Raw genomic sequence first — 26,628 nt, forward strand, 5'->3', positions numbered from 1 at the left:
ACGCAAAAGTATTTGTGTTTTTACTAACTAATATGCGACTAATCACACACAAATATTTGTGTTTTGCTCCTCCAAATTATATTATAGTACTTCTTTCATTCATAAAAAACTTATCACATTGTAAACAACACATATTTTAATAAAATATGAGTGAAATTATTAACGAGATAAAGGTTCCACGACCATATTATTATAAATAAAAATAGTAGTAAATTTTTTGTGAATACACCAAAAAAGAAATTATGATAACATATTAAATGTTTAGAGTTAGTTACGGAATTTAAAATTTATGGTTGCAGCTATGAGATAAATGAAGAGTAAGAAAGATAGTGGAGCTCCGTTTGAGGTTATAGTAATTGTTTTGTTTACCGACGTCAAGCGCACCGACTAATAAAGCTAGAGCATATGTGCAACTTGCACTGCACATTACCTCATCACATCACCTAATAATTTCCAAAACTACGTCTATTTTCGCACTCAGATTTCAAGATACACCCGCCCCTCCCTATATTATTATATTTATTTCAAACAACTATAATATTAACAGCTGTATTATATTTTTGAAAAAAAATAATAATTAAACACCTTAATTACAACCACATACCCAGCTGCAAGATTTTAGTATAAAAACGTTGATTAGTTCCACTCCTCACTCAACCCAAGCTCTAGTTCCTCACACCATGTCGACGTCCCCGCCCGACAGCCTCACATACTTGAGACATACAATTCGAAGCGGTCTCCGTGAAGGCGACTCTTTCGAGAAATTCTTCGAGCGCTGGATCGCAGAACAGAATCAGCACCTCGAAGAACTCGTGTCCGCCTCCAAGGAGGAGGAGGCGGCCCCGGACCGGGGGGTGCTACGGCCCCTGGTGAAGCGCGTGGTCCAGCATTACGAGCATTACTATAGGGCCAAGGGGCGGTGGGGCAAGACGGACATTCTTGCCATGCTGAGCCCCTCGTGGCGGAGCAGCCTCGAAGACGCCTTCCTCTGGGTGGGAGGGTGGCGCCCAAGCATGGCCTTCCACCTGCTCTACTCCAAGTCCGGGCTGCAGCTTGAGGCCAGGCTCCAGGAGCTCATGCAAGGGCTCAGTACGGGGGACTTGGGCGACCTGTCCGCGACCCAGCTGGAGCAGGTGGACGTGCTGCAGAAGGAGACCATACGGAAGGAGCAGGAGATCACGGAGAAGCTGGCGGAGCAGCAGGAGACGGTGGCGGATGCGTCCATGGTGGAGCTGGCGCATGCCATGACGGAGGCCGAGGCCATGGACGTGGACGTCGGGCAGAGCAGGGTCGATGCCACCCTCGCCCCCAAGCAAGATGCCTTGGTTGGATTACTTCACATGGCGGATCAGCTGAGACTCAACACGCTCAGGAAGGTGATCGATATTCTCACTCCGATGCAGGCTGTGCATTACCTCATCGCTGCTGCCGCTCTGCATTTGAGGATTCATGAATGGGGCAAGAAACGAGATGCTAGGCTTTCTCAAAATGTTAACACACAAGCTCGATGAAGATGCTGCCTAAATCTACAACCGACTTCTTGCTGTTGTTCTGCTCTGCTTTTGTTTCTCATCTATATATGTAACTGTCAGTAATAAATTATATTTCAATGGAGGATAAACAAGTATGGAGATTGATTAAAAGTGAGCCTCAAAATTCAAATGTTGATAACGATCTGCTACATGCATCGGATCTTCTGCTACTATAAATATAATCCTACTACAGAACTGGAACAAAACCAGATTTTATTTGACCTAAAAAGTAGAAAAAGGCAGGAACTGGTATATAAATAAAATCCGCTTCAGAAGTTCCCTCGTTAGACACTAGCCTGCACAGGAAAAATAGCTGGTGTCAATTGAAATAACAGTTAGTTCGATTACGAGAATGAGAATTCGATGTGATGTTGAATGTACATACCTCTTTAAAGCTCGTCCTTAGCAGAATCTACGTCTACGGATTCAGTTTCGACTGAGGATGACGGGGCAGACTTATCCCGGTTGTTGTTGATGAAATTGATGATGTCCTCCTTCGTTCTATCCCCATCATACTGTGACAAGTTGCCACTTGCAGATCTGAAGTAGAGTGTCGGGAACCCTTGAACTTCGAATGTGTCGCTTGGAACATCGTTCGCAGTTGCATCCTGAGATGACAGATACAGTTATTACACATGAAACAAAATGGATGATACTTATTACAAGTAATTCTAGGAATGAGAAGGTTTGGTTTGATTATGAGAACCGGTTCATATACGATCAAACAAACAGTTGTACAAGCAATGGAACTGTTTCTGCAAAGTATATAGGATATAACATTAGGCAAATGGCAGGAACTGCAAGTATCTCGAAGGCAATTAAAGCAAGTGTTACACCACAACTTTTTCATACAAATCAAGACATTGGAAGGAAACTTACAAATTTTGCAATCAGAACATCAGGATCTTTCTCGAAGGAGACGGCAACTTCATCCAAGATTGGAGCAAGACTCTTGCAGTGTCCACACCAAGGCGCATAAAACTCTAGTAGAACTGTAAGATGGAGATATTATTATTAACATGACTTCCTACCATAGCAAACCAGCATGTGTTATCACTGCAACTTGTAACGAAACTTAGTTTGAAACATTCAAAACATTATAGATGAATGCATCAGCATCTTTAAATTTGCTTATTTAATTGTTAATTTTATCAAATAATAATAATAGTAATAGATGGATAGATAGATAGATAGATAGATAGATAGATAGATAGATAGAACAGCGGGAAACAAAGAATCCCTGTTGACATACCATTCTTTCCAGAGTTGAAAACAACGTCCTGAATGCTGTGACGAACAACCACCTTGACTGGTTCATCGTTCACTTCAGGAATAGGTTCTGATCTTATGTATGGCTTCACTAGTCCTTCCTGTCATCAATGAATGAAAAATCAGATAAGATAAAATCCATATTTGCAAAAGCTTCCAGACAAGACAGACATTTGTTCTCTACTTTTTTATTCTTTATAATACGAAGAACATTAAAAGCTATTTGAATCACCAAAATAAAGTGTAATTACTAAAAACGTGTTCACTACCAGATAATCTTTCACCCACGACTCAATCTGGTCAGGCTCTACGTTTGCTTTAAGATACTTCTGTCCATCAGTTTGCTGTACAATGAGCACAGGTGCCTGTTCTGCCTTAAGTCCAAAGTACTGTCATGCATAGAAATAACATTGTGTCAAAACTGATTCATTCAAAAGAACAGGAGAAAAACAGTTGAACACACATATGCAAAACATGACTACCTGGAATGCATTTTGAGTAGAATCAACATCGCCAAACATGAAACTGATGCCCTTCCCCTTGTAAAGGGTTGCCACATTCTTATACTTTGCCTCGAAAGCATCCTGCTCTTTGCTGAAATCTACAAATAGCATGGCCTGTAGAAATCAACAGATTTATAAGAAATATATTATTACAAGTTATCAACATGAAACAGAAAATCAAACGACAATAAGGGATACCTTAGAGCCAGGACCCTCAAAGAATTTGTTAATATATGGATGGTTATCAGGGTCATTGTTCCAAACGGTAACAGTTGGAACAGTAGATGCTTCAATAAATTTCTCCATTGCCTCGACATTAAAGTCCTGAAATAGCATAGCATACTCCCAGTTTTATTAAACTAAACAAATTAAAGTGGAATAGCTTCGTATGAACCAAGTCTTAAAGAAGCATGAAAAAAAAGGTTTAAACAAAATGTAAGGAAAGTGCTTGATCAAGAAATACCTGGGAATCCACAAACAGTTCATCAAAAGGCTTAAGTAAGCGAAGAGTGGGCTTGCTGACTGATTCACCACGAGGAAGGAGTTTAGCATCAAGGGTATGGCCAAAGTCATAGTCAGCGCGCAACTTATCAGCTAAAGCCATGAAGCTCTCAAATTCCTCCCCAGAGAACTTGGGAAACACTCCAACCTAGTATTCCAATACAACATTCATCAGCGGCTCAGGATTAAAGAGAAGGAGACAGGTTTATTAGGATGAGAAAATAACTTACAAGAAAAATCTTTTTCTCATCAATAAGACTGCTGGCATCTTCTGCTGACTTAATTTCAGCTGATGCAGGACCAGCTTGCTTCTTTAAGTAATCGACAATGCCATCAGCCTGACGAGGACCATTGTAATCTTGGACACTTTTGCCACCATTTCTTAAGATTTTAATGGTAGGAAAACCCTGGATTTTATACTCGGTAGCCAGCTCCTTATTTGCTTCTTCATTTGCATCAACTTTAGCCAGGACAATGGGGGGTTCATGGCTGCTTAATATGGATGCAGCTTTTTCATACTAAGAAAAATTGTAAACAAGAGAATGAATTAGAGAAATAGCTTATTTATTGAATACAAGGAAACAAACATTGAAAAGAAAGAAGTGAAGTGTGTTTGCTTGAATCCGCAAACAGCAAGGGGAGAAACGATTACCTCTGGAGCCAGAGACTTACAGTGCCCGCACCTGTTAACATAAATAACAAAGGAAATATGGATTATTCACATATTAACAAGTACATTAATAAATAAAATTCAGTAATGATCTAAAGGTGGCCCCAGTTTCACATAGTATTAAATTTTGAAAAAAAAAATATGCAAAAAGATGAACAGTACATGTATAACATTTCTTAATCATGCTTTGAGTCCCAAACTTTCAACGTTTTTCAGAAAATGACCCCAACTTTCATTTTCTATTCAAATCCCCCAACTTTCAGCGTCTTTCAAAAAATATCCCACTATAAAAAATCCGGAATGATATGTGTCACCTTGCCGTAATTTTAGGTGGAATTTTTTTTCCCACCTCTCCCAATAAAACAATATCAATCCACATAAGAATCCGGCGAGGTGACCCACTATTCCGTCGTCGAATTTTGTATAGCGGCACATATTTTTAAAAACATAGAAATTTTGGGTTTTTGAATAGAAAACAAAAGTTGGGGAAATTTTCTAAACAACGCTGTAACTTTGGGACACAAACCCTTTCAGAAAAGAGGAATTTACCGTTTCAATTTGCATAAAAAGCTATGGTAATTTTGCGTTATTTTAAAGATTTTGAGTCAACATTGCATTTTAAACTATATTTCATAATTCATATAATGCACTAAGTCATTCTTTCTGCCCAACTTTCTTTTGTTCCGCTATGGGAGAGCCAAAAGATGTTATTAGATCCCAACCTAAAAGAAAGAGTATGTTCAATGAAATGACAATTTTTTAGTTTTCGGTTTTCGCTATCAGAGGCATCATAGACGGAACAGAAGGAGAGCCAAAAAATGTTAGATCCCAACATTAAAGAAAGATTATGTTCAATGAAATAACGATATTTAGTTTTCGCCTTTTGCTTTCAGATGCATCATAAACCAGCAGTTTCTCAACTCACATACAGAAAATGGAAGAAACTAACAGATTAATCATTTAAATTATCAGAACCCAATCTGCATTCAGAACACAAAAGTGCAGGCCCTTGCTAATGAAGAAAAACGTCAAAAAGCACAACGTATAATGCATAAAGTACAGATCAAATATCAAAGCTCGAGCTTACTCAAAAACCGATCTCACATTTAAAAACCAACAAAAAAAACAAGAGAAAATCAGATCAACTTAGAGAGTAAATCTGTGTAATAACGGAATCTATCAATTTACCAAGGAGCGTAGAACTCAACGACGATGAAATCGTGCTTGGACACTACGTCGGAGAAATTCGAGCTGTCTAAAGTCAACACCTTTTCAACCTCCTCGTCCGCCGCCGCCGCCGCCGGACATAGCACCGCCACCGAAACCAGAAGAAGGACACACCAAACCTTAGACACCATTGCTAAAAACTCCTCTGCTTCTGTAAAGGAGGAGTGAATTAATTTTTCCCCAATTGTGCAAACAGTTTTGCATGTGAGGGTGGGAGAGCTGAGACGGAGGGAGTGATGGAAAAGGGCGGCTCAGTTATATAGTGTTTGCTGAATGAGCGCCACGGTGGCGGTTTCGGTGACGTGGCAGATGTACATTGGATAAAGGAACGTCGATGTAAATGAGGAGATATTTTTGTGGGTTAAATTCTCGGATTGCCTTGTAATAAATCTTGAAATCAGGAGATGGGTTTTTCTTTAATTGAGTCAAAACACATTAAAATTCATAGTTCTGCTTTTGCCTTCTTGCCTTAACGGTTGCGAAAGAAATATTAATTTCCTCTTATGCAATTTACTTTTTGGACCAAAATAATAGGTTATCTTTTGATACGCCATATCCTCATTAAAGTTGAGTAGATTTTCGATTGTGAAAATGATTAAAAAAATGAAAAAATTGTGATGTTTGTAGTAATTGATAAGTTTTAAAAGTCGAGATAAAATACATACAATAATTTCAAAATTATATAGATATTCAGTGCAAAACCTACTGATTCTTGGTTTCAATTTTTTTTTTTTTTAAGAAAAGTATAAATGGTTGATTGTCTCTCTCTAGTCTCTACACAAGTCAAAGTAATAAAATTAACATGAGTTGAATTGCGTGGAAAAGTATGTGGAAAATTCTCACCACATTATATAAAAGGGAAAATAAGATAAAATCAGATTGTTAGGTCATGTAATTGAGGTGAGTGTGGTCAAAACTACCCAATTAATATTTTGGAATGTTGCAATAAATAAGGATCTGTATTGGTTTTATTGCTAAATTTTTTAGGAAAGCTCGTGACATATATCTCTAATCTCTAATCTATATATATATATATGAAACACCAGTTTTAGTTGTACTCTCTCCTATATCACTTATTTTACTTTCCTTTTAGCTAACCAATCACACGTTAACTTTCTCACTTCTCACAAGTCACAATCTATGGTATTTTTATCCACCAATTTTTCTTCACTTCTTTTTTTATTCTTTTAAACAATCAATTCTCTCTAAAAATTTTATTGGTGTAAATTAAAGATCTGAAAGATAATGTGATTAAAATTACATAAATAAAATTCGAAAAGTTATGTATTGAAGTGTTTTCACTTCCTTTCTTCTCTACTCTCTCTAGTATTTCTTCTTCCTTTTGCGTTTTTTTAAAAAAATATTTATATTAGCTCATTTCAAAGTTCTTTAATTTAAAAATATTATTTTTGAAGTAGAGGTTAAAATATTTTTAATATAAATTTATAGATGAATAATTAATTATATCATCTTAAATATTAAATTTATTAAATTTGTAGTTATGTTTGTGTTATTTTTTATATTTACTTATATTAACATATCTACTATTATTATTTTTAATTAAATTTTACGTTAGATTTACGTATATATTAAGCATCAAAATTACCATTGAAAAATCATTAATCGGAGAATCATTATTGATCCTATTTAGAAATAAAATAAAAAAGTAAATTGAACAGTTTAATTTTGTAGTAGCTCGTCTATTTGAATTTAAATGGTAATTATACCATGTTCAGCCCCATTTTTTTCCACTAATCGATTGATAAAAAAATTATTTGTCTATAAAAAATACAAATTAAAATTTAAATGCATATAAATATGAATGTTGTCATATATATATTCAATTTTTTTTATTAAAATCGAAACCCAACTAAAATAACCGAACATTATTATTCAATATTACTCCCGCCGTTGCATACTAATGGGCCACATTTCCTTATTAATTTGGACGTCCCATTTTAATAGGTCATTTCCTAAATTGGAAGCTTATTACATAGCAATCATATAACCCATTATTTAAATCATATGTCAATGTGATCCAATCATAATTATCTCTCTTACTTTTTTGAAAAACATATCTTAAAACTAAAAAAATAAGTACTCTCTTTCTTATTTTATTAGTATAAATTATTTATTTCTTAAAATCTGTGTCCGGCCCTTATGGCTTATTAATGTGGGAAGAAGGGAGTATAAAATTAAACTTAATCAATTGAACAATTATTATTTATGAAAATAAATCCTATCTCTTTTTGCAAAATCGGAATTTTGAGAACTTTATTTGTAAAAATTTTATTTAGACAAAATGATCGAGAAAAGATAATTTAAATATGCATTCAAAAAATATATTAAACTATATAAAAATAGATGATTTTGTAGATCTTTATTTATTTGATAAATTTATGTATTGTACTCATTATCAATTAAAATTAATTAATTGATATTTGAAATATTGAAAATATAAAGTTAAAAATTCATATGTTTTCGTATTCATATATTTTTTTTAATTAATTGATGTGAAATATTTCACTTTTAAAAATATGATTTATATTTTGAATATATTAAATAGATATACTTTTTTATTTAAAATATCATTTAATTTTGATGTTAGTCGTGCATCGCACGGGCGCGTGTACTAGTTATTTCAAAATTGCAGTCCATCGACTAACCTTATTTTGCTTGTGCATTCCATCTGCTACCACAATCCTTGATTTTCGATTCGAGACTGTTCATTAAATTCTGAGTAATCCGTTAAGTATAAATTAATAAGGGCTAAATGTCGCTAAATCCTATAACTATATGCGTTTTCGCGTTTTGCATCAGTTTCAGAAATTCTGTCATAGTATATCCCAATTAAGCTTTGAATTGATTTTTTGCGCTCTATGTAATTTTTCGGAAAATTGAAGCTAACTTGGCGGTCGGACTTATCTACGTGTCCTGGAATTCTGATAATCAAAGCGACATCGTTTTGCCTCACATTTCTTTGAAATTATTAGTCACAAAACGACGTCGTTTGCTGAATTAGGAGTATGGGGTTGGATTGGGGAATAGAGAGATAGATGAGATGGTCTGTGAGAGGGGAACGAGGGTCGCGGTCTTCCGGCAACGGCGGAGCTCTTGCACCTCACCATCGCCGGAGCTTTCTCTCAAAGGAAGAGGAGGGCGCCGACGTCTGAGAGGCGTCTAACGGAACTCAGAAACAGAAAGCATCGCGGGATTGGCACTTATGGTAGTGCCATAAGTGCCAACGAAAATTCAAAATAAAATCAAGTAAAATCTTGGCACTTATGACACTAATAGTGCTATAAGTGTCTAACTCGACCCGGCATGCGACCTGCGTGCCTGATCCTACCCGGTCCGCCTCATTGAGGGTAAAAACGTCCAAAATTAATAAAAATGGCCAATTTTTATGTTTTTTCAATGAGTGGCCATAAATTATGTTTTATGTTTCATTTTGGCTACTTCAAAATTATACTCTTAATTTAATTGCAATTTACACACGACGAAAGATTCGATTATGAATAATAACTTTGACTAGCCATGACGTGGACGGAGGGAGAAAAAATTCCTTGCACGTGTTGATTAATGATTGAACTGTTTTAGAACTAAAAATAAATAATACTCTCTTTGTCCCATAAAATTGTTCGCTTTTTGTACGTCCCACGAGAATGTGCTTTCCTTTTTTGGACTCATTCTTCTACTAATAAAAGTGGGCTCATTCTTTCACTACCAGCACACTCACCTAACATTTATTAAAACTCATGTCACCAACAATCATGCACATTCTTATTGGACGGATGAAGTATTAATAAGAAAAATATTCAAGAATAAAGAAAATTTACGTAAGCGTGTCGATAAATGTTTGAATATGTCTATAATGTATACACATGTTGATAAATCTATAATTGGAAAATGAGGAGGGATAATGTTCAACCTAAAGTATACTCTCTAGATTGCTCGCAAGAGAACGAGGTCAATCGTAGAGTGACAAGTTAACCCAAGTCGTATTCCACGAGAAAGACTTAGCAGGGCTAATTATCTATGTGTTAAACACGTAAAAACAATAACACCTAAACATTCTAACCAATTTTCAAGTGATCAAGTAGTGTATCAAAAACAACGAGAAAAAAATTCTAGATAATAAAACAAACTAAAATTCAAGGATTAAATATTCTAGGGCGACGGATCATCTTCTTGGGAAATCAATAAACAAGTGAAGATCATGCACAATTAATAAACTCACAAAATTCTCCTAACGTAGGTGCTCAAACCATAGTTTTCACATTCAAGTATGAGTCTACGCTAATTAAATCACATGAATTCATCAATTATTAGACTACACGTTTCCGATTAAGTCTAATTCCAATTCAACCACGATCAAGCAACGAGTTATTCTCTCGATCTCACACGTTGCAAACACAATCAAGCAGTGATCAATTGCTAAATCGAATATCAAACAATTGAATCGGATAATGTGCATCAATACATCACAAGCAAATCAATTAAACCCCATTGAATCTCCAACCCTAGATTATGGAAATTAGTTCATCATGCTGTAGAATTCAAAGTATGAGAAAAAGTAAACCATGGTATTAAAACAAAGAAGAAAGAGAAAGAAATAATTGCGAAATTCAAAGTGCAAATCCGTTCCAATGCGTAAAGAAAGTGAAATAAAATGATAAACTAAAGTTTTCCTATTGTTCTTGCTTCAAAAAGGGAAAATGATGGAAGTTCTAAGTGAAAAAAGTGTATTTGAATCTCTAAAAATCGTCATTCTTATGAGAAATCCCGTCAGAAAACTGTCAGGGTCAGCCCGGTTGACAAGTGCGACGCGGCTCACTTCACATTCTGCCCATTTTCCTTCAAGCAGTCAACCCGGTTGACTAGTGCGCCGCGGTTCACTGCCTTCTCTTCTCAATCTTCTTCTAATCACCCCCGATTCATTGTGAGCCATGGTTAGCATGTCTTAAACACTCTCTTTTGCGTCGTTGTGAGCTTTCTTCACAATCTTCAAATGCTTTAACATCGACATTATTCATTTAACACCTAAAACATCACAATTAACACAAAATCACCACTACTCTACACAACTTTTACAATAAAATATGACTAAACTAACAATAGACAATGGCACAAACACGACGAAGCAGATAACAAAAAATTCTCCTTTTAAATCTCTTTTTTTCTTATTTTTATAAAATAGAATTTCATCATTTTTTACTTTAAGCAGTGATAATATTATCACACACAAATGAGGATAAAATTATTTCTTCATGGAGTGAAAAGAATAAATGAGAATTTGTGAAATTATCTTTTGCAGAAAATGAGAGAAAATAAATAAGGCATATAAAGGGAGAATTTTTTGTTATCCTCCATTTTTCCATCATAAATTTATCAATTAAAGAGAACACATCATAATTAGATTTTAAAAAAAAAAAAAAACAAACAAACACCCGAAGGGCAAGGGGTTAGGCGAACCCCCAACCTGTAAATAAAAATCAACCAGTATCAGGACAATGCCCAAAAGCGACAATGCCCAATAGAACAGACATGAACAAAAGAAAATCAAATGAACAAAAATCATACATAGATCTAGCCCAAAAATAACTACATCTAGAAAATTAAGGGTAAAACATCACACATGAGACAAACCATGCAAAAGAAACTAAGTATATTCATTGAAACAAAATCTGAAGTTAGGATAGCATGTTTTGGAGGTGTTCGAGAAGCATTTTCATATCTATCATTTGCATTGCTCTTGCTCTTGCTCTTGATTCGTGCTTCAACTTTAGGTTGCATGGGTGGTTGATGTGGTTTCTTGGCCTAACATCAGTGGCGTGCAGGGGTTTTTTATGTTTCTCTTATTCCTCGTCCTTGTATCCGTGGAATGGGTGTACTTAGCGCCTGAGATTCTTTCCGGGCTATGGGAGTTAAACGTTCCTTTTGCTCTTTCTTCCGGTATCATTATGTCATATTTTTTGTGGGGGAGGTGTACGCTTGGCTTGTGTGGTTTATCGATTATTTTCTTCAGTCGAGGACCCCAAGGTAGTCAATGATATGCCTTGTTTTGTGCATGGTTTGATTGCACTTTGTGGTTATCTTTTTTGCCTTGCACATTGGTGGTTTTTCTTAGAGTGTTAGTCAGCTAGGTTCTGGTTTTGGACCGGTCTGGCTCTTTTGTATTCTTTGTGATTTTGTCGAGTTGATTATTTTAGTAGTAACTCGAGTTATTTGTCGTGTAATAGATGGATACTTTTTTTTTCTTTATTAGTAGTATTTTTTTGAGTGAATTTTTGCCAAATTTTTTAATAAGCTCGACCTTAATTAGGGTCTCTCTTTTTTTTTCCCCTTTTTCTTTCAATAACATTTTAATTCAATAGTTAAAAAGTCAAAAGCCAAAATATATGGGGCCTATAACATAAGCACGCAAATGCTGAAGGGTGTGGATGCAAGAGCCACAAGTAAAGTGCACAACTACTAAATACACAGTCCCATCAGTACTCGCTGGAACACGAGAGAGAGAGACAGAGAGAGATTTCTTGGCCACCTACCAAATTATTTTCACACGATTTGCATTCCTAATTAGTGGAGGTTTGTTTCTTCCTCTTCTCTTCAAATATTTGGTATTTTAGCTTTGGTTTGATGAGAATCATCGTCCTCTCATTTCTTCAAAACTAGTTTATTACTTCAACTGATATGAGTATTGTGTTCCTGGTGCTTTTTGATTACTGCACTAGATTCAGATTTATGTTCACTGCTGCATCTTTTTTGCATTTATTTTTTAGGCCTTTTCCCGCTGTAATTATGCTATTGTCATCGCTGTATCGATTGTTAAAGCTGTATCTACTAATAAAGTTCATCTCACCCAGAAATTCTAGTGGGCATCTCCCTTTTCCCATTAGTGTTGAGATTTTGCTCCCATATACATAATTGCCGATTAATTATATAAACAATTTCTTCTTTATATGTAATTGTTACACTAGTAATGATGGATTGGGAAACTGAAATGACGCACAAGTTTATTTGCATATTGCTCCAACAATTTTGTTTTTCATCTTTTATTTATTTATTTTTTCTGGTGTGGAATTAAAGTCAGTCTTCATAAACGTATTGTACTTCAGTTTCACTATACATGTTTAGGAAACATTTGATTTGTTTTCAAGAGCTCAATCATGCCTGTTACTTGTGACAATTATTTTTAGGTATTGTTTCTATCCTGTGAATCCGATTTTGTCCTCTTTTTAAGGGGGTTTAGCTGGCATGAATAATTTCGTGCTCTTTTTAAATTCTAGGATTTATTATTTACGTATTGATATTGCATATGGATGAGTCCAATAAGCTAAGAACTGATTTCTTCTCGTTCTTAAGCTGTCTTATATTTTCCGTAACTCCTTTTCCATCTTTGCAGTATTGGAGATCTTCTTCCTCCTCTATGCTCGTTTCCTATATCAGGACTTTTTTTTTTCTTTCTTTTAGGAAGTGATTCTTGGCTGCATGGTATCAGTGTCCAATATCAAGCTAGAGAAGTATGCTTGGTTTCTTTTATGGGAGATTCCTTTCGAACTTTGTTCTGCTAGACTCTTGCTCACCACTTCAAAGATATGTCTAACGGCGGAGTTCACCTGATGGATATTTTTGGTTGAAAGATAGCACTACCATCAAAAGCACATAGTGTATGTTCTATAGGTGTAGCTTTGCGCGAATATATGGAGAAAGAAAGGCCCAATCAAACGGGTGTAGTCGGTGAGAACATTCTCTCTTCTACTGAGGATGAAGAACCAAGAACTGACAGAACATGTCTTAATGTAGACAAGGAAGCTGTCTCGGAAACTTGTCGAGTTTGTCAGTGTTCCGAACCTGATAGAAGGGGAAATATTGCCCTGGGATTCTTGGGTATATCTCCACCAGTATGTGATCTTACAAATGGTAAAGAGGAGGTTAAGTCTAATTTGAAAGTCACCTCAGGGAATATTGAAAATAATTCACTTTATAAAAGATCTGAGTTGGTTGAGTTTGTTAGCCCAAATGGGGAGGTTTTTCTCTGTACAGCTGATGTAGAGCTAGGTCTTGAGGACAGCCAGGACAGGCTGTTCGAGCTTGGCTGTGCTTGCAAAAATGATCTTGCATTAGCACATTACGCTTGTGCCCTTAAGTGGTTTATCAGCCATGGATCAACTGTCTGCGAAATATGTGGATCTATTACGAAGAATATAAGACCTGAAGATTACAAAAGGATATTAGGTTCTTTAAAAGAGTATGAAGCATTGAGAGAAAGAACTGTTAATGGAGAACCTAATCCTGCAGCACCACAAACAAATTATGGTGTGGATCCTGATGCTGTTGCTGCAATTCGAAGGCAGAGGTTAAGCGAAATTTCATTGTGGTTTAATCCACATAACAACAACTCTATCACTGTTTCCCAGGTGGTCAGCGAGCAACCTTCAGCTTCTAATACTGTCTTGGAAGAGGTTGCCCCTGTTGAAAATACTGCTACTAAATGGGCTGTGGAGGGTACCGGGATCCTGCTTGCTACAGGTCTGCTGACTGTTACTCTTGCTTGGCTTCTCGCCCCGCATGTGGGAAAGGTATTGGGCTTGACAATTTCCTGGCTGCATGCACTCTTTTTTTTGAACTTCTTGTTTAAATGCATTTTGTTTGCCCTGGTATGCATTTTTATTCTACTTATAGTAGCATTATAGTTTAGATAATCTTCAATAAATCTTGAGTTTAAGCATGTGACTTGTGTAATCTTACAATTACAAGAATTGGAAAGGAGCTTATGACTCCTAGATCCGTTTCCTTTTTTTTTTTTTTTTTGAGAGGGAACATTTGTTTTTTGTGTAGGTAGAAGATGAGGATTATGTATTGAACTTATCTGCTTCTGGACTCGTGATACTCTATTTCTGTAAGAAAATAGAAAATAGAGATTTGAATAGCCCAGTAGTCATAGTCTTATTTTTTGTTTTCATTTTCCCTAGCCATCATACTGGAATGAGCCAGTAGCAGTTCAGCCCTTATTAGGTGCAAATTATTCACTTTTTTCCCGCTATATTAGTTAGTGAAATTAAGTTTGGGATGTTGGAGGATAATGGTTTGATTGAAGACATGTATTTATTTCTAATTGATAACTAATAAGTTAGTTGTATGATAGAGTGAAGGGTTTGAGATACACAGAAAACAGGAAAGCTGAAAGAGAAATAAATTGAAGTAAATACTGAACAAGGAAAATAGAGAGTAACCCTCCTCTTGCGAGGCCTAAAGCGAGAACGCTGTCCTAAACTCCTCTTGCGAGGCCTACAGCAGAAGCTGTCAAAAATAATACTGCAACGATAATCCTAACCCTAATTCACTAATAACTATTTAAAGACCTACAGAAACTTGAGGCCCAAGAAATATCTTAAAGCCCGTACAAAAGCATGGCCCATTACTTTATTCTAGCCCTAAATAACTTAAGCCTAAATAACTAAATAAATTAAAGAAACAATATATAATTAATTAACTATAACTAAATACTGATCTTTATCATTGTAGTTCTAATGATTAGTCATTTCAAGTTGAGGATGTGTTCTTGAGGAACCTTAAGGGTGCATTCACTTTGGTTGTCAATTTATCATGGAAAAAGGAGGGATAAATAAAATTTCACCCTTTAAATTCTTCCTTTCTTTTCCCTCATTTCCTACAAAATAGAATTTGACCCTACTCATTCGTCCTTTTCACTACAAATGAGGGATAATATTATCCCTCCATTTATAAGGGTCAAATTCTATTTTGTAGGAAATGAGGGAAAAAGAAAGGAAGGATTTAAAGGGTGAAGTTTTGTTTATCCCTTCTTTTCCCATGATAAATTTACAACCAAAGAGAACGCACCCTAAGTGTACTAACATGTGAGAAGGCTAAATCTCATAAAAATGGCATTTTTTCACATGATGACAATCCTCCTTTTGCTTGATATGGATTCTGCAATTGATGACAAGAATGACTGTTGTGGTTTAAGATGATAACATAAAAGTAGAGCGTTTTATATACTCCCTCCGTCCACGAAATGAGTACCCATATTTCCTTTTTCGTCCGTCCACGAAATGAGTACCCATTTCCCTTTTTGGCAAGTGTACCCCACACATCTCTTTAATTAATACACTCAAAAAGTGGGACCCTTAAACTATTCACAATATACTCCATACATTTCTTAAAACCCGTGCCGTCCACAAATGGGTACTCATTTCGTGGACGGAGGGAGTATGAGTTATTCTTAAATTATAGCATGAACTTTGAAGCCCCCCCCCGACTTTAGCATGTACTATCTACTTTGCTCACTTAATAGTCCACGTCAAATTTTCTGGCCAACTAAAGCTGACATGGAACAAAGTTTGTCAAAAATTCAAGTAAGAAATTGTGAAAGTTTGAAAATTCAAGGCACAAATCAGGCCACAAATCCACACTGCTTTAGTTTGCAGAAAAATTTGATGTGGGCCATTAAGTGAACACCGTAGATAATTACATGCTATATTTGTAATGTTTTTGATTTCGGGCTAAAAAGTTACGAGGGGATCAAAGTTCGGGCTATAATTTTAGAATAACCCTTTTTATTTTACACTAACCCAATGATTGGAAGTTGGCCTCCGCTGGATTGCTGCAGCAACACCCAGAGTTAGAACCTGGAGATTTTCTTGAGAAATTCAAAGAATGGAAATTAATAGTGCCATTTTATTGGACTTTACGCATCCTTGAAATTCTATAGACGTTATGGCTTGGAACCTCAATAACAACTGTGAGCTTACTGTGCCCAGCCAGTCTAGGTTAGACTGTTCCACAGGCTAAGAACAAGTCCTTATATTCCACCATGCATTGAGTTAATTTATTACACCTCGAGTTTTGAACTTGTAAGACTGTTAGATGTACATTTCAATCCAAACATGTACCAGAATAGATAGCCAGCATGTGAATTGCATTCACAAATTGTTCAATAGAGCTTTTCCTGTAAAGCACAGGAACTATTTTGGGGCCTCACAATGTTCCCTTTCACGGCACATCTAGCTTTAAAGCTAACTGTTTGTGAAGCTTGGGTTCGAATGGGTGGCTACTATCACAAGCACAAGGCATAGGTGAGTTTTAGACACTTAGTGTTCCAGCAACTTGTAAGACTTAAGTGCGAGGGGAGGGAGCTGTGGTTGATTATTAAAGAGAGCAGAAGTATTCAGCGCGTAGAGTATTTTTAGTTTATTTTATTGAGTTTGTTATCTTATTGCTTCTATTTATTGTTGGTTTAGGAGTCAGTTTTTGAGTTCGAGCAGGAGTCAGTAGGAGTCTATGTTATCTTTTATAAATAGGTTTTAGCGGATTAAGGTAAAGGAGGTTTTTTTGGGAGCAGAAAATAGGAACAACGGTTTTTCTGTTGGTACTCAGTTTGAGGAGAGTTTTATTCAGTTATTCGTAAATTTAATTCAGTTTCTTTTGTTCTTTGTGTGAGAATCACCTTAACTCTATCATCCAGGATTAATCCTGGTGCGCATAATATAACCCCCAAAGCACTAAATGAAACTTGTCTAGTAGTTCTGATTTGAGCATGAAACTTGTTTAATTATCACGTGGAGCTGATTTTTTTATATTTTTTATATTTAAGAGGATCAATAATTAGTAGAGTGAAGAGAGTGAATCAACAGGAACACAATTGAAAGATGAATACTCCTTAACGAAGTCCACAGAACGAGTTCTCCACAGCGTAAAGCCGCTAAATCACAAAATCTAATGTATGCCCTAATTCTGCAGGAAAAGGCTAATAAATACTAATTCCTACTAAGGCCCATGTAGAAGACAGAGGCCCGCAAAACTTAACCAACAAGAAAACATAATAAACAATAAATAAAAAGATAATTATAATTCAATTCTTCCAGCTAGACTGCAGGTGCCGTGGACTTGCGTCGAGTATAAACTTTTATCCCACCACTCGGCACTGCACTATCAATTGCCCTCGTTGGCGAAACAGCCTTGTCCTCAAGGCTAAAATCCGGAAGCTGCCCTTTCATATCTGCAACATCTACCCACGAACTCTCTTCTGAAGCTAACCCTTGCCACTGAACCAAGACCTGCTCCACCTCAGCCCCGTCACGGTGTAAGAAACGGCGCTGTAACATAGCACCTGGAAGATATGGAGGATCCACTGCCAGAAGCTCTTCTGGTAGGGTCGGGGAGGCAACCACCTGACCTGACCGAAAACAAGTTTTAGCAAGGAAACATGGAAGACCGGGTGCCCCTTGGACCCAACAGGAAGTTTCAATCGGTATGCCACTGCCCCAATCCGTGCATCCACTTCAAATGGCCCAAAGAGATGCGGCGCCAACTTAGCATGTGCGGCTGAAAACAAACTCCGCTGCCTATAAGGACGGAATTTGAGGTAGACCTTGTCCCCCACTTGAAACTCTAAGGACGACGATGCTTGTTAGCCTCGTGAAGCATGCATTGTTGTGCTCGCTCTAAATGAACCCGCAAATGAACCAATATGTCATCCCGCTCTCGAAGAGAATCTGCTAAGGCCTGCACGCGAACTTCCCCAGGTAAAAAGAGAATGAGGGCTGCCGGCGGTCTGCCATAGACAGCTTCAAATGGTGTCATTCCGGCACTTGATTGAAATCCAGTATTAAAGCAAAACTCGGCCCAGGCCAACCATTTTCCCCAGCTTTTCGGCCTCTCCGACGCAAAACAACGCAAATAAGTTTCCAAACAACGATTCATAACCTTTGTCCGCCCATCGGTCTCTGGGTGGTAGGCCGAGCTCATGCGCAAAGTAGTACCAACAGCTCTCTCCAAAATGAACTTAAGAAATAAGAATATAGGATCGCGGTCAGACACAATAGATCCCGACATTCCATGCAATTGCACCACCTCTTGAGCAAAGAGTTCTGCCACAGTCCTTGCTGTAAATGGGTGACGCAACCCCATAAAATGACAATATTTGGAAAGACGATCCACTACGACAAGAATGCAGTCATATCCACCAGAACGCGGGAGTCTTGTAATGAAATCCATGCTAATATCCTCCCACACTTGATCTGGAATAGGAAGTAGAATTAGGAGACCCGCAGGGCTCTTGGTCTCATACTTATTTTGCTGGCAAACATCACAAGCTGCCACCAATGAAGTGATCAACTTCATCATTCCAGTCCAATAAAGATTTGCAGCCAACCTGCGATAAATTCTGAAAGCTCCCGAATGTCCACCCGAATGGGTTGCGTGGAATGCAGCAAAGAGTTTTGAAATCCACTGCGAGTCAGCGGGCAACACAACTCGGCCTTTATAAAACAACGTACCCTGCGAGTAACTGTAATGTCTTGGCGCCTCCTGGCCTGCTTCAAGTGCCTCGATGATCCGAGACAGCCGTGGATCTGCCTTCACGGTGTCTTGAAGTGAGCTCCAATCCTGCCAATGCGGTGCTGTGACCGCCGCTAGCTCCAATTCCTCATCACGTTGAGAAAAGGCATCTGCTGCTTTATTCAGTCACCCTTCCTTATAGGTTATTTCAAAATCGAATCCCAACGGCTTGGCTGCCCAGTTCTAATGTGCTGGGGTTGTGAGAGTTTGCGATAACAATTGTCTAAGGCTCCTCTGATCCGTACGAACCACAAATCTCCGCCCCAATAAGTAAGGCCACCAATGTTGCACTGCAAGGACTAGCGCCATGAGTTCCTTTTCATATGCCGACTTGGATGGTAATCTGCCAGATAAACTCTTGCTAAAATATGCAATGAGTTGTCGTTCTTGCATCAATACGGCTCCGATCCCTCGCCCTGATGCATCACACTCGATCTCAAAGGGTCGAGAAAAATCCGGCATGCGCAGAACAGGAGCAGTAGTCATTGCTTGTTTGAGAGTTTGAAAGGCAGCCTCGGCCTCAGAAGGCCATTGCCACGGCTTCTGACCATCCTTCTTTAACAATGCTGTCAACGGGGCCGCGAGTTTGCCATAATCGCAAATAAAGCGACGATAGTAACCCGTGAGGCCGAGAAAACCACGGGGTGTTGGCCACTTCAAAACCGCTCCCACTTAAGAAGGATCTATTTGCACACCCTTGTTGGCAACAATATGACCCAAATACTCGACTTGCAAGTGCCCAATCACACACTTCTTCGGGTTAAGTACTAAGGAGTGATTGCTAAGAATAGTGAGTACCTGTTGCAAATGTCGCAAATGGTCCGACCATGAGGTGCTATAGATCAGGATGTCATCAAAAAATACGAGCACAAACTTCTGGAGAAAGGGTCGGAATGTCATTCATGAGGCACTGGAATGTAGCCGGAGCATTAGTAAGTCCAAATGGCATGACGAGGAATTCATAGTGGCCTGAATGAGTCCGAAATGCAGTTTTAGAAACGTCTTCAGGTGCAATTCTGATCTGGTGGTAGCCGGCGCGCAGGTCAAGCTTACTGAACCATCTGGCGCTGTGAAGCTCATCAAGCAGTTCCTGAATGACCGGGATAGGGTATTTGTCAGGCACTGTGACCTTATTCAAAGCGTGATATTCTACGCAAAAATGCCAAGACTCGTCCTTCTTGCGTACAAGCAGAAGTGGGCTCGAGTAGGGCCTGCAACTTGGCAATACTGCCGGCGGCTAACATCTCGGCTACTAGCTTTTCCATCTCGTCCTTTTGAGAGTGATTGTAACGGTAAGGACGACCAGAAACGGGGAAAACACCCTCCTGCAACACATCACTCTGCCGTGATGGTGGTAATCCCGTCGGAGTCTGCGTCATAGTTGGAAACCCTGAAATCAAATTTCCCAAGTCATCTTGTTGGGCTGCGGTTAGGATGGTGAGGTCAGAAAGGACATAACACCTTCACCCTCCATGGCCCAGAGTAGCCATGCGTCGTCGCCAAGCTCGAGGGAGCACAGTTCTGACCGCCCACACGCCCGCCTTGTCAGCGAGGGGTTCCCACGTTTGTTGCCCGTTTACCACAAACTCCATCGACAAATTTGCCCAGTTGGCAGTAACATCGCCTAGTTGAGCAAGCCATGATACACCCAAAATAACATCGACACTGCGCAGTGGAAAAACATAGCAAGTGATATGAAACAAATGATTAGCGATGGTGAAGGGTATTGCCTTACATACACCTTGGGAGGTCACCCTGGTACCATCTCCCAAGACCACTGCAAACTCGGCAGGGCACGAGCAGCCTGATTGGCGATAAAGCAGTGACTCGCCCCACTGTCGACCATCGTTAGGAGGCGACGTCCTTCGATTTGGCTAAACAACTTAAGAGTCTGTGCACCATCACACCCGTTGGAAGACATTTTGGTAAGTGTTGCAACCCCGTGATGGTCTCCGCCCCGATAGTTTCCTCTTTTAGTTCTTGTTCCCTGTCATCCCCTTCGACCACCGGTTCATCCTCTTCAGCCTCCAGAAGGACTTCTAAGGATTTGGTAGGACACTTATGGAGCGGGCACAACGATAACACTTGCCTTTAGCACGGTACTCCTCTTGTTGTGCTGGCGATAGACGTCGAGAATTCCGAAATACGGGCGAGCTAGTGGGTCTTGTTGTCGAGTGTGGAAGTTGGCCTGGAGGTGGAACCGCGGGCTGCCTGCTATTTGGGAACGACCTCAGAAAGGTCGAAGTGGGTCTGGAAGAATTTCCCAGTGGAAAATTTGATCGTGGCGGGGGAGCAGACGATTTGCTGGAACGCCGCATCACGGATGGCAGCAAAAACATCTATCATCTCCGAGTCGGGAACGCCGATCTCGGATGGAAGTTTGTAACCCTCCTAGGAACATCCCCAAGTATTGCTCTGGGGGCAGAGCCGGCAACTGGGCTACTCGTTCCTCGAACAACCGCAAATATTCCTCCAGGGATCCTGTTTGTCGAGTAAGATGCATGGCTTCGTAGGCATTGATAGCGGAACTATCTCCAAAACGTTCTATGAGCCCCTTTGTGAACTGATCCCAAAGAATGGAGGCGGCACGTCGGAGTCGGAGAACCCACTGTGCCCAGAAGTACTGCTCGGCCTGCGCAAGCCACGTCGGAGAACCCACTTGCCGGACATGGCGATAAGTGCTAGCTGCACGCGATTGGCCATAGCAGTGCGGTGAACCAAGAAGTACTGCTCGGCCTGCGCAAGCCATGCGATGGGGTCGGTTCCATCGAATGGAGGAAGGTCCATGCGCGGTATGTCTCCCCCGTCAAATCTGTCGAACCTTTCTTTACCTCGAGAAAGCCTTCTCTACGGCCTCCCATGTCGTCGAGTTTGGCAAGGATTTCTGCGAATTGTTTGGAGTGAGTAGCGAGAGTAGTCTCAACAGTCCCCAGAAAACTCTCCAACCCATCGACTTTGTCCGCAAGCGAGCCAAAAGTGGACTGCAAATCTTTCGCTGTCTTCTCTACCTCTTCGAGACGTTCCTTCTATGTGGACATGGTGGAATCCGGCAGGTCGGACCAAATTAGTAGAGTGAAGAGAGCGAATCAACAGGAACACAATTGAAAGATACTCCTTAACGAAGTCCACAGAACGAGAAGTTCTGCCACAGCGTAAAGCCGCTAAATCTCAAAATATAATGTATGCCCTAATTCTGCAGGAAAAGGCTAATAAATACTAATTCCTACTAAGGCCCATGTAGAAGACAAAGGCCCGCAAAACTTAACCAACAAGAAAACATAATAAACAATAAATAAAAAGATGATTATAATTCTACTCTTCCAGTTAGACTGCAGGAGCCCTGGACTTGCGTCGAGTATAAACTTTTATCCCACCACTCGGCACTGCACTATCAATAATGGTTCCCCATTTCCCCTCCGTGGTGACTCTAACTCCCAACCTGATGATGGTTGGAGCACTTCATTGTCAAATTGTTTAGCATGGGAAGTTATTGTGCCTTTTTTCATTGGAAAATGATGTCTATATATGTTAGAACAGTTGAACTAAGCATTTGTGTCTAGAGCTCTAGTTCCTTTTGTTTTTTAAGTAGCAGAGATGAGTCATTTAGGATGAACGAAAAAAATTCTCTTAATGGTTTGGCAGATTTTCTGCTTGGGCTGATCGGCGCCTGGCACTTGGGTAGCTTTGCCTGCAAGTTCTTGTTTTATTAGAAGGTTCTCCTGTAAGTTGTTTTTCTTCTCTTCCATTTTTGGTTTAAATTTTCTTTCATCTTGAAATACTCGAGCGCGAAATGCTGATCAGAAAGGTTTGCTCAGGCGGAAAATCTGCCGACTCAACTAAGATAATTTTTTTTGTTCATCCTGAATGGCTCAACTCTACTTAAATAACAAAAGGAACTTGGGCTCCTGAAACAAAAGTCAGGTTCATCCTTTTAGTTTTAGTCTAACCTAATTAACTTAATCAATACGGGACATAAAAGATATCAGAGAAATATAATAAGTAGATATAATGGGAAATGAATCTAAGTATCTAACAGTAACTAATTAGTCTTCAGCTCTGAAGCACAGACATGGTTTAATATTTCATGCTTTGAGTTATTAGTCATGTGGGGAAAGTGCTATTTAATCTAGTTTCCCTTATCGGATGAATGCTTGGAGTTCAATATGTACCTGCTCATTTAATTTATCTTCTTAAGTGTGTGGGTCATTCATCACTGACTCCATTCCAAATCTCTTGCTCTGTACATCCATGATCCATCTTGTATGTGCTACCCTGAATTCTGAAATGAAGAATGGGAAATGACTGACTGAGCCCAAAACCATAATTAATGGCTAAAAAGTATTGTTACACCGAAGGATATAAAAGGAGTACTAGTACTAGGTAATGCTCGTTGACAAGATGAGCTTGTACTTTATCTCATGTATATTACAATTTCTTAATTCCTACGACATAATTAAGCTTGGGAGCGAGCTATTGGTCTTGCCACTTGTTGGATTGAGCATTGGATGATGCTTTTTTTTTTTTTAAATCACTTATTAGTTCTTTTCGTTTTGTATTTGCCAGTTATTTTCTTGCATAAACTTAATCGAAACTTGTTCCTTCAACTGCAGAAAACTGCCAAAAATGGCTTGCATATTCTTCTTGGAGGTGTCTGTGCATTGACTGTTGTAGTTTTCTTCCGATTCGTAAGTTCAGTTGCTTTTTAGTTGATATCTCTCTCAGAAATAGATAAACTTTATCATAATTTTAAGGGATTTTAGAAAATATATATTAAATTACTATATTATCGTGAGAATTTAAAATAAATAAGGATATTGTAGGTATATCAAAATTGGTAAGAACACACCTTTATAATATAAGTAGATTAGTTAGAATTAGTTATGATCATTAGTGCCTAACGTGTAGGAAATGAATGCAGCTGCCTTCATCACGATTAGAGCTAGGAGTTTTCATAGGATACATTGCATTGTGATGTGTAAATAAAACATTTGTTCTCCAAACATTGGATGTTTTAAAGGTAAGTGCCAAAAAATTCCTAAACTTCAACATTTTAACAAAATAAGCCATCCATTTAGATTTGACATTTTAACACCCCACCTTTCAAGTGTTGTGGGGAAATGATCCACTGCCACTTTTATGGCACATGCATGCTTTACGTCAACCATCAAATATGAAAAATAAAAATAAAAATAAAAAAGGACAACTTCGATCCCTTTTTAGCTAACATGGAAACCTCATCCAAATCCAAAATAACTTCCATACTTTCTGTTGCTAGAAAGCAAGCTGTTGTCTGTGCATTTTGAAACTTTATCATGGAATTTCGGTCTCCACTACAATTCTTGCTATGAATTTCTTCAAGAGATATTTTTGGCTGTACAAGTTTTGTAAACCAGAAATCCTAATTGATGTAGCTTGTGACTCTTGCTATTCTCTCTTACATAACCAAAGTGTACATTCTTGGATTCATGGGTTGTTTTTCTTATTTTTCTTGAAAATCATATATTTTCCGTGGATATTATGTTTTCTTGGCCATTAGTGGAGGGGTACAAAATACTCGTTTGAGGCAAAAACCATTCAAAAATGGAACTTTTGGTTCTTTCTGTACTAAATTGATGGATGAGTCCAGCCAAAATCCAGGCGAAAAGCATTTCTTTCTACATTTTTTTCATTTTTCCTTGTGTAGGACTAGGATATCATTTTTGAAAAAAATAAGAAAGTTATATAAATTAGGTATTAAAGCAAATCTGATTACACTTATTAAAAACTGTCTCAGTTATAGGGTTGGTATTTTTAAAAAAAATCTTTTTTGGCATCTTGCCTAATTATAATATAATGATAGGATATGTGGCTTACTCTTCCAAAATGTTGGGTAGGATATGTAAGTTCCAGTCGGTGTCAATAGGGAGAAAATTAATGGTCAGGAAACCTAACCTGCATTACACTAGATAGTTTCTGAAGTTGCATTATGGCCTATGGGGCTATTAAGGAGGGATGTTTTTAAATGGGATCCATAAAACTCTCGGATCCTTTCCGGTGCTTGATTTGAGGATTTGGTGTAGTTGTCAAGTTAGGTGCTTTCATTTGAATGATTGCTCGATACTACTCTTTTGAGGAAAGTTATTTTCATTGGATATTTGAGCTGATGAATGTTCTCCATGTGTTTACAGTTCGTTCTAACAAGAATCAAGTACGGGCCTGCTCGTTACTGGGCAATCTTGTTTGTATTCTGGTTTCTTGTGTTTGGGATATGGGCATCACGAACACACGGCTCTCATGCCACATGATGCTTTGTTTTCCTTCCTCTTCCCACTCACTGGTGAATATGTTTCAATCTTTTGTGTCTATTTATTCATCTTATGTAGTTAGTAGTTAGTGATAATACAATCTATTATGATGATTGTTCTGTTGTGTTTTTTTCTTTCCCCAGAATCATCCGAGGATGTAATAGTAATTTGCAGTAGAACCATGTTTCTTAATGAAGATTTTCTTGAAGTGTGGTCACTGCTAAGGTTTGCTGATTCGTGCATCAGTATCTTTTCTTGGTTTACATTATGATTATTTTAATCTCGGTACAAAAAATATGATCTTTATAATCTGTCGAAATTGAAGCTGGTGTGGGTCAGGTGGTCTAGTCGGCTAGTTAGTTGGAACGATGTTCTCGTCTCCAGCGGACTCAACTCTATCGGTGGCCAACTCCGAAAAATATGTCAAGCTTTGGCTCCAAGTAATTAAACAGTGGGCCCCTCCTGGTTTTGTTGACAACTTTTAAGAGTAAAAAGTGAAACCATAGCTTAAAATACAAAGTGGACATTGAAAATGACAAAATTACCATACTTTTCGTGGACTGATGTAGTATACTAAAATAAGGTTTATTACGTTTGATAGACAAGATAAAAACTCAGATAGCACACATGTTGCGTTTGATAGCAGGTTTAAATCCTAAATTAATAACTATTATTACAATTTAGACCTTCAACAATTTTTAAAAAGACAATTATATCCTTTCCACACAATACCTAGGGTTTCCAACGTGTTTCATTTTTTTCAATCAAGAACGCAGCACTCCTCCTTGAATGTTCGTAAATTTGATAAGAAACAACGATACAGCTGACGATCTACGGGTAAACAGGTCACCAGTTTCTTGTAGAATCAGGGATAGTATTTCTGATAACTTTTTTTTTTTGAGATAAATTAAATAAAGAAAATTAATGACCGCCACGGTGGACTTGAACCTAGGATCTCAGACATTGGACATTAATCAACATACACACACTTCTTTATGTGTTTACTAGGTTGTGTTGATAATAAGCATTTCTCCAATTCTGTAGCTAGGGAAATCTCATTTTACGGTTATTCCAGTAATGGATCTTTAACATGACCTATGAGACATACCTTTGTTCCTTTGGTTTGATTATTACTCTTCAATTTTCGTTTGAATTAGCAAAGATTTTCATTTGTTAGCGTAAGTGTTTCTAAAGAAGGGTATATTCAGGAGTAAGAGTAGGTAATGGAGAGACATCATTTTGATTTGCTATGAGTTTATTTTTGTTGCCTATGACAATAC

The 26,628-nt window shown here is 38.2% G+C and overlaps 3 protein-coding genes across 12 annotated transcripts; 2 read left to right on the forward strand and 1 right to left on the reverse strand.

Moving 5' to 3' along the window:
• The first annotated feature begins 680 nt into the window (after window positions 1-680).
• LOC130990011 (protein DOG1-like 3) lies at window positions 681-1,643 on the forward strand. The gene has a single exon (XM_057914197.1). The coding sequence runs from the start codon at window positions 681-683 to the stop codon at window positions 1,509-1,511; it is 831 nt and encodes a 276-aa protein (XP_057770180.1). The 3' UTR covers window positions 1,512-1,643.
• Window positions 1,611-6,053, reverse strand: LOC130990010 (protein disulfide-isomerase-like). The gene is made up of 11 exons (XM_057914196.1): window positions 5,664-6,053; window positions 4,458-4,488; window positions 4,036-4,323; window positions 3,768-3,953; window positions 3,503-3,628; window positions 3,284-3,418; window positions 3,071-3,190; window positions 2,785-2,902; window positions 2,412-2,524; window positions 1,918-2,140; window positions 1,611-1,828 (listed from the first exon to the last, which is right to left on the reverse strand). Exons 1-10 carry the CDS (start codon window positions 5,831-5,833, stop codon window positions 1,922-1,924), a joined length of 1,506 nt encoding a protein of 501 aa, XP_057770179.1. The 5' UTR covers window positions 5,834-6,053; the 3' UTR covers window positions 1,611-1,828; window positions 1,918-1,921.
• A 6,059-nt stretch (window positions 6,054-12,112) lies between these two features.
• Window positions 12,113-25,565, forward strand: LOC130990013 (uncharacterized). Of its 10 annotated transcripts, XM_057914203.1 has the most exons (5): window positions 12,131-12,290; window positions 13,108-14,284; window positions 14,544-14,604; window positions 22,707-22,785; window positions 23,675-23,837. In XM_057914203.1, the coding sequence occupies exons 2-4, from the start codon at window positions 13,406-13,408 to the stop codon at window positions 22,772-22,774; spliced, it is 1,008 nt and encodes a 335-aa protein (XP_057770186.1). In that variant the 5' UTR covers window positions 12,131-12,290; window positions 13,108-13,405; the 3' UTR covers window positions 22,775-22,785; window positions 23,675-23,837. The 10 variants fall into 10 exon arrangements, 8 of the variants coding, with proteins under 8 accessions (XP_057770182.1, XP_057770183.1, XP_057770186.1 ...); XM_057914199.1 differs by lacking the exons at window positions 14,544-14,604; window positions 22,707-22,785 and adding an exon at window positions 25,232-25,565 and having other exon boundaries at window positions 12,113-12,290; window positions 23,675-23,749; XM_057914200.1 differs by lacking the exons at window positions 14,544-14,604; window positions 22,707-22,785 and adding an exon at window positions 25,232-25,565 and having other exon boundaries at window positions 12,113-12,290; window positions 13,176-14,284; window positions 23,675-23,749.
• The last annotated feature ends 1,063 nt before the right edge of the window (window positions 25,566-26,628 follow it).

Source organism: Salvia miltiorrhiza, chromosome 6, assembly GCF_028751815.1.
Source record: "Salvia miltiorrhiza cultivar Shanhuang (shh) chromosome 6, IMPLAD_Smil_shh, whole genome shotgun sequence".
NCBI classification, from domain to species: Eukaryota; Viridiplantae; Streptophyta; class Magnoliopsida; order Lamiales; family Lamiaceae; genus Salvia; species Salvia miltiorrhiza.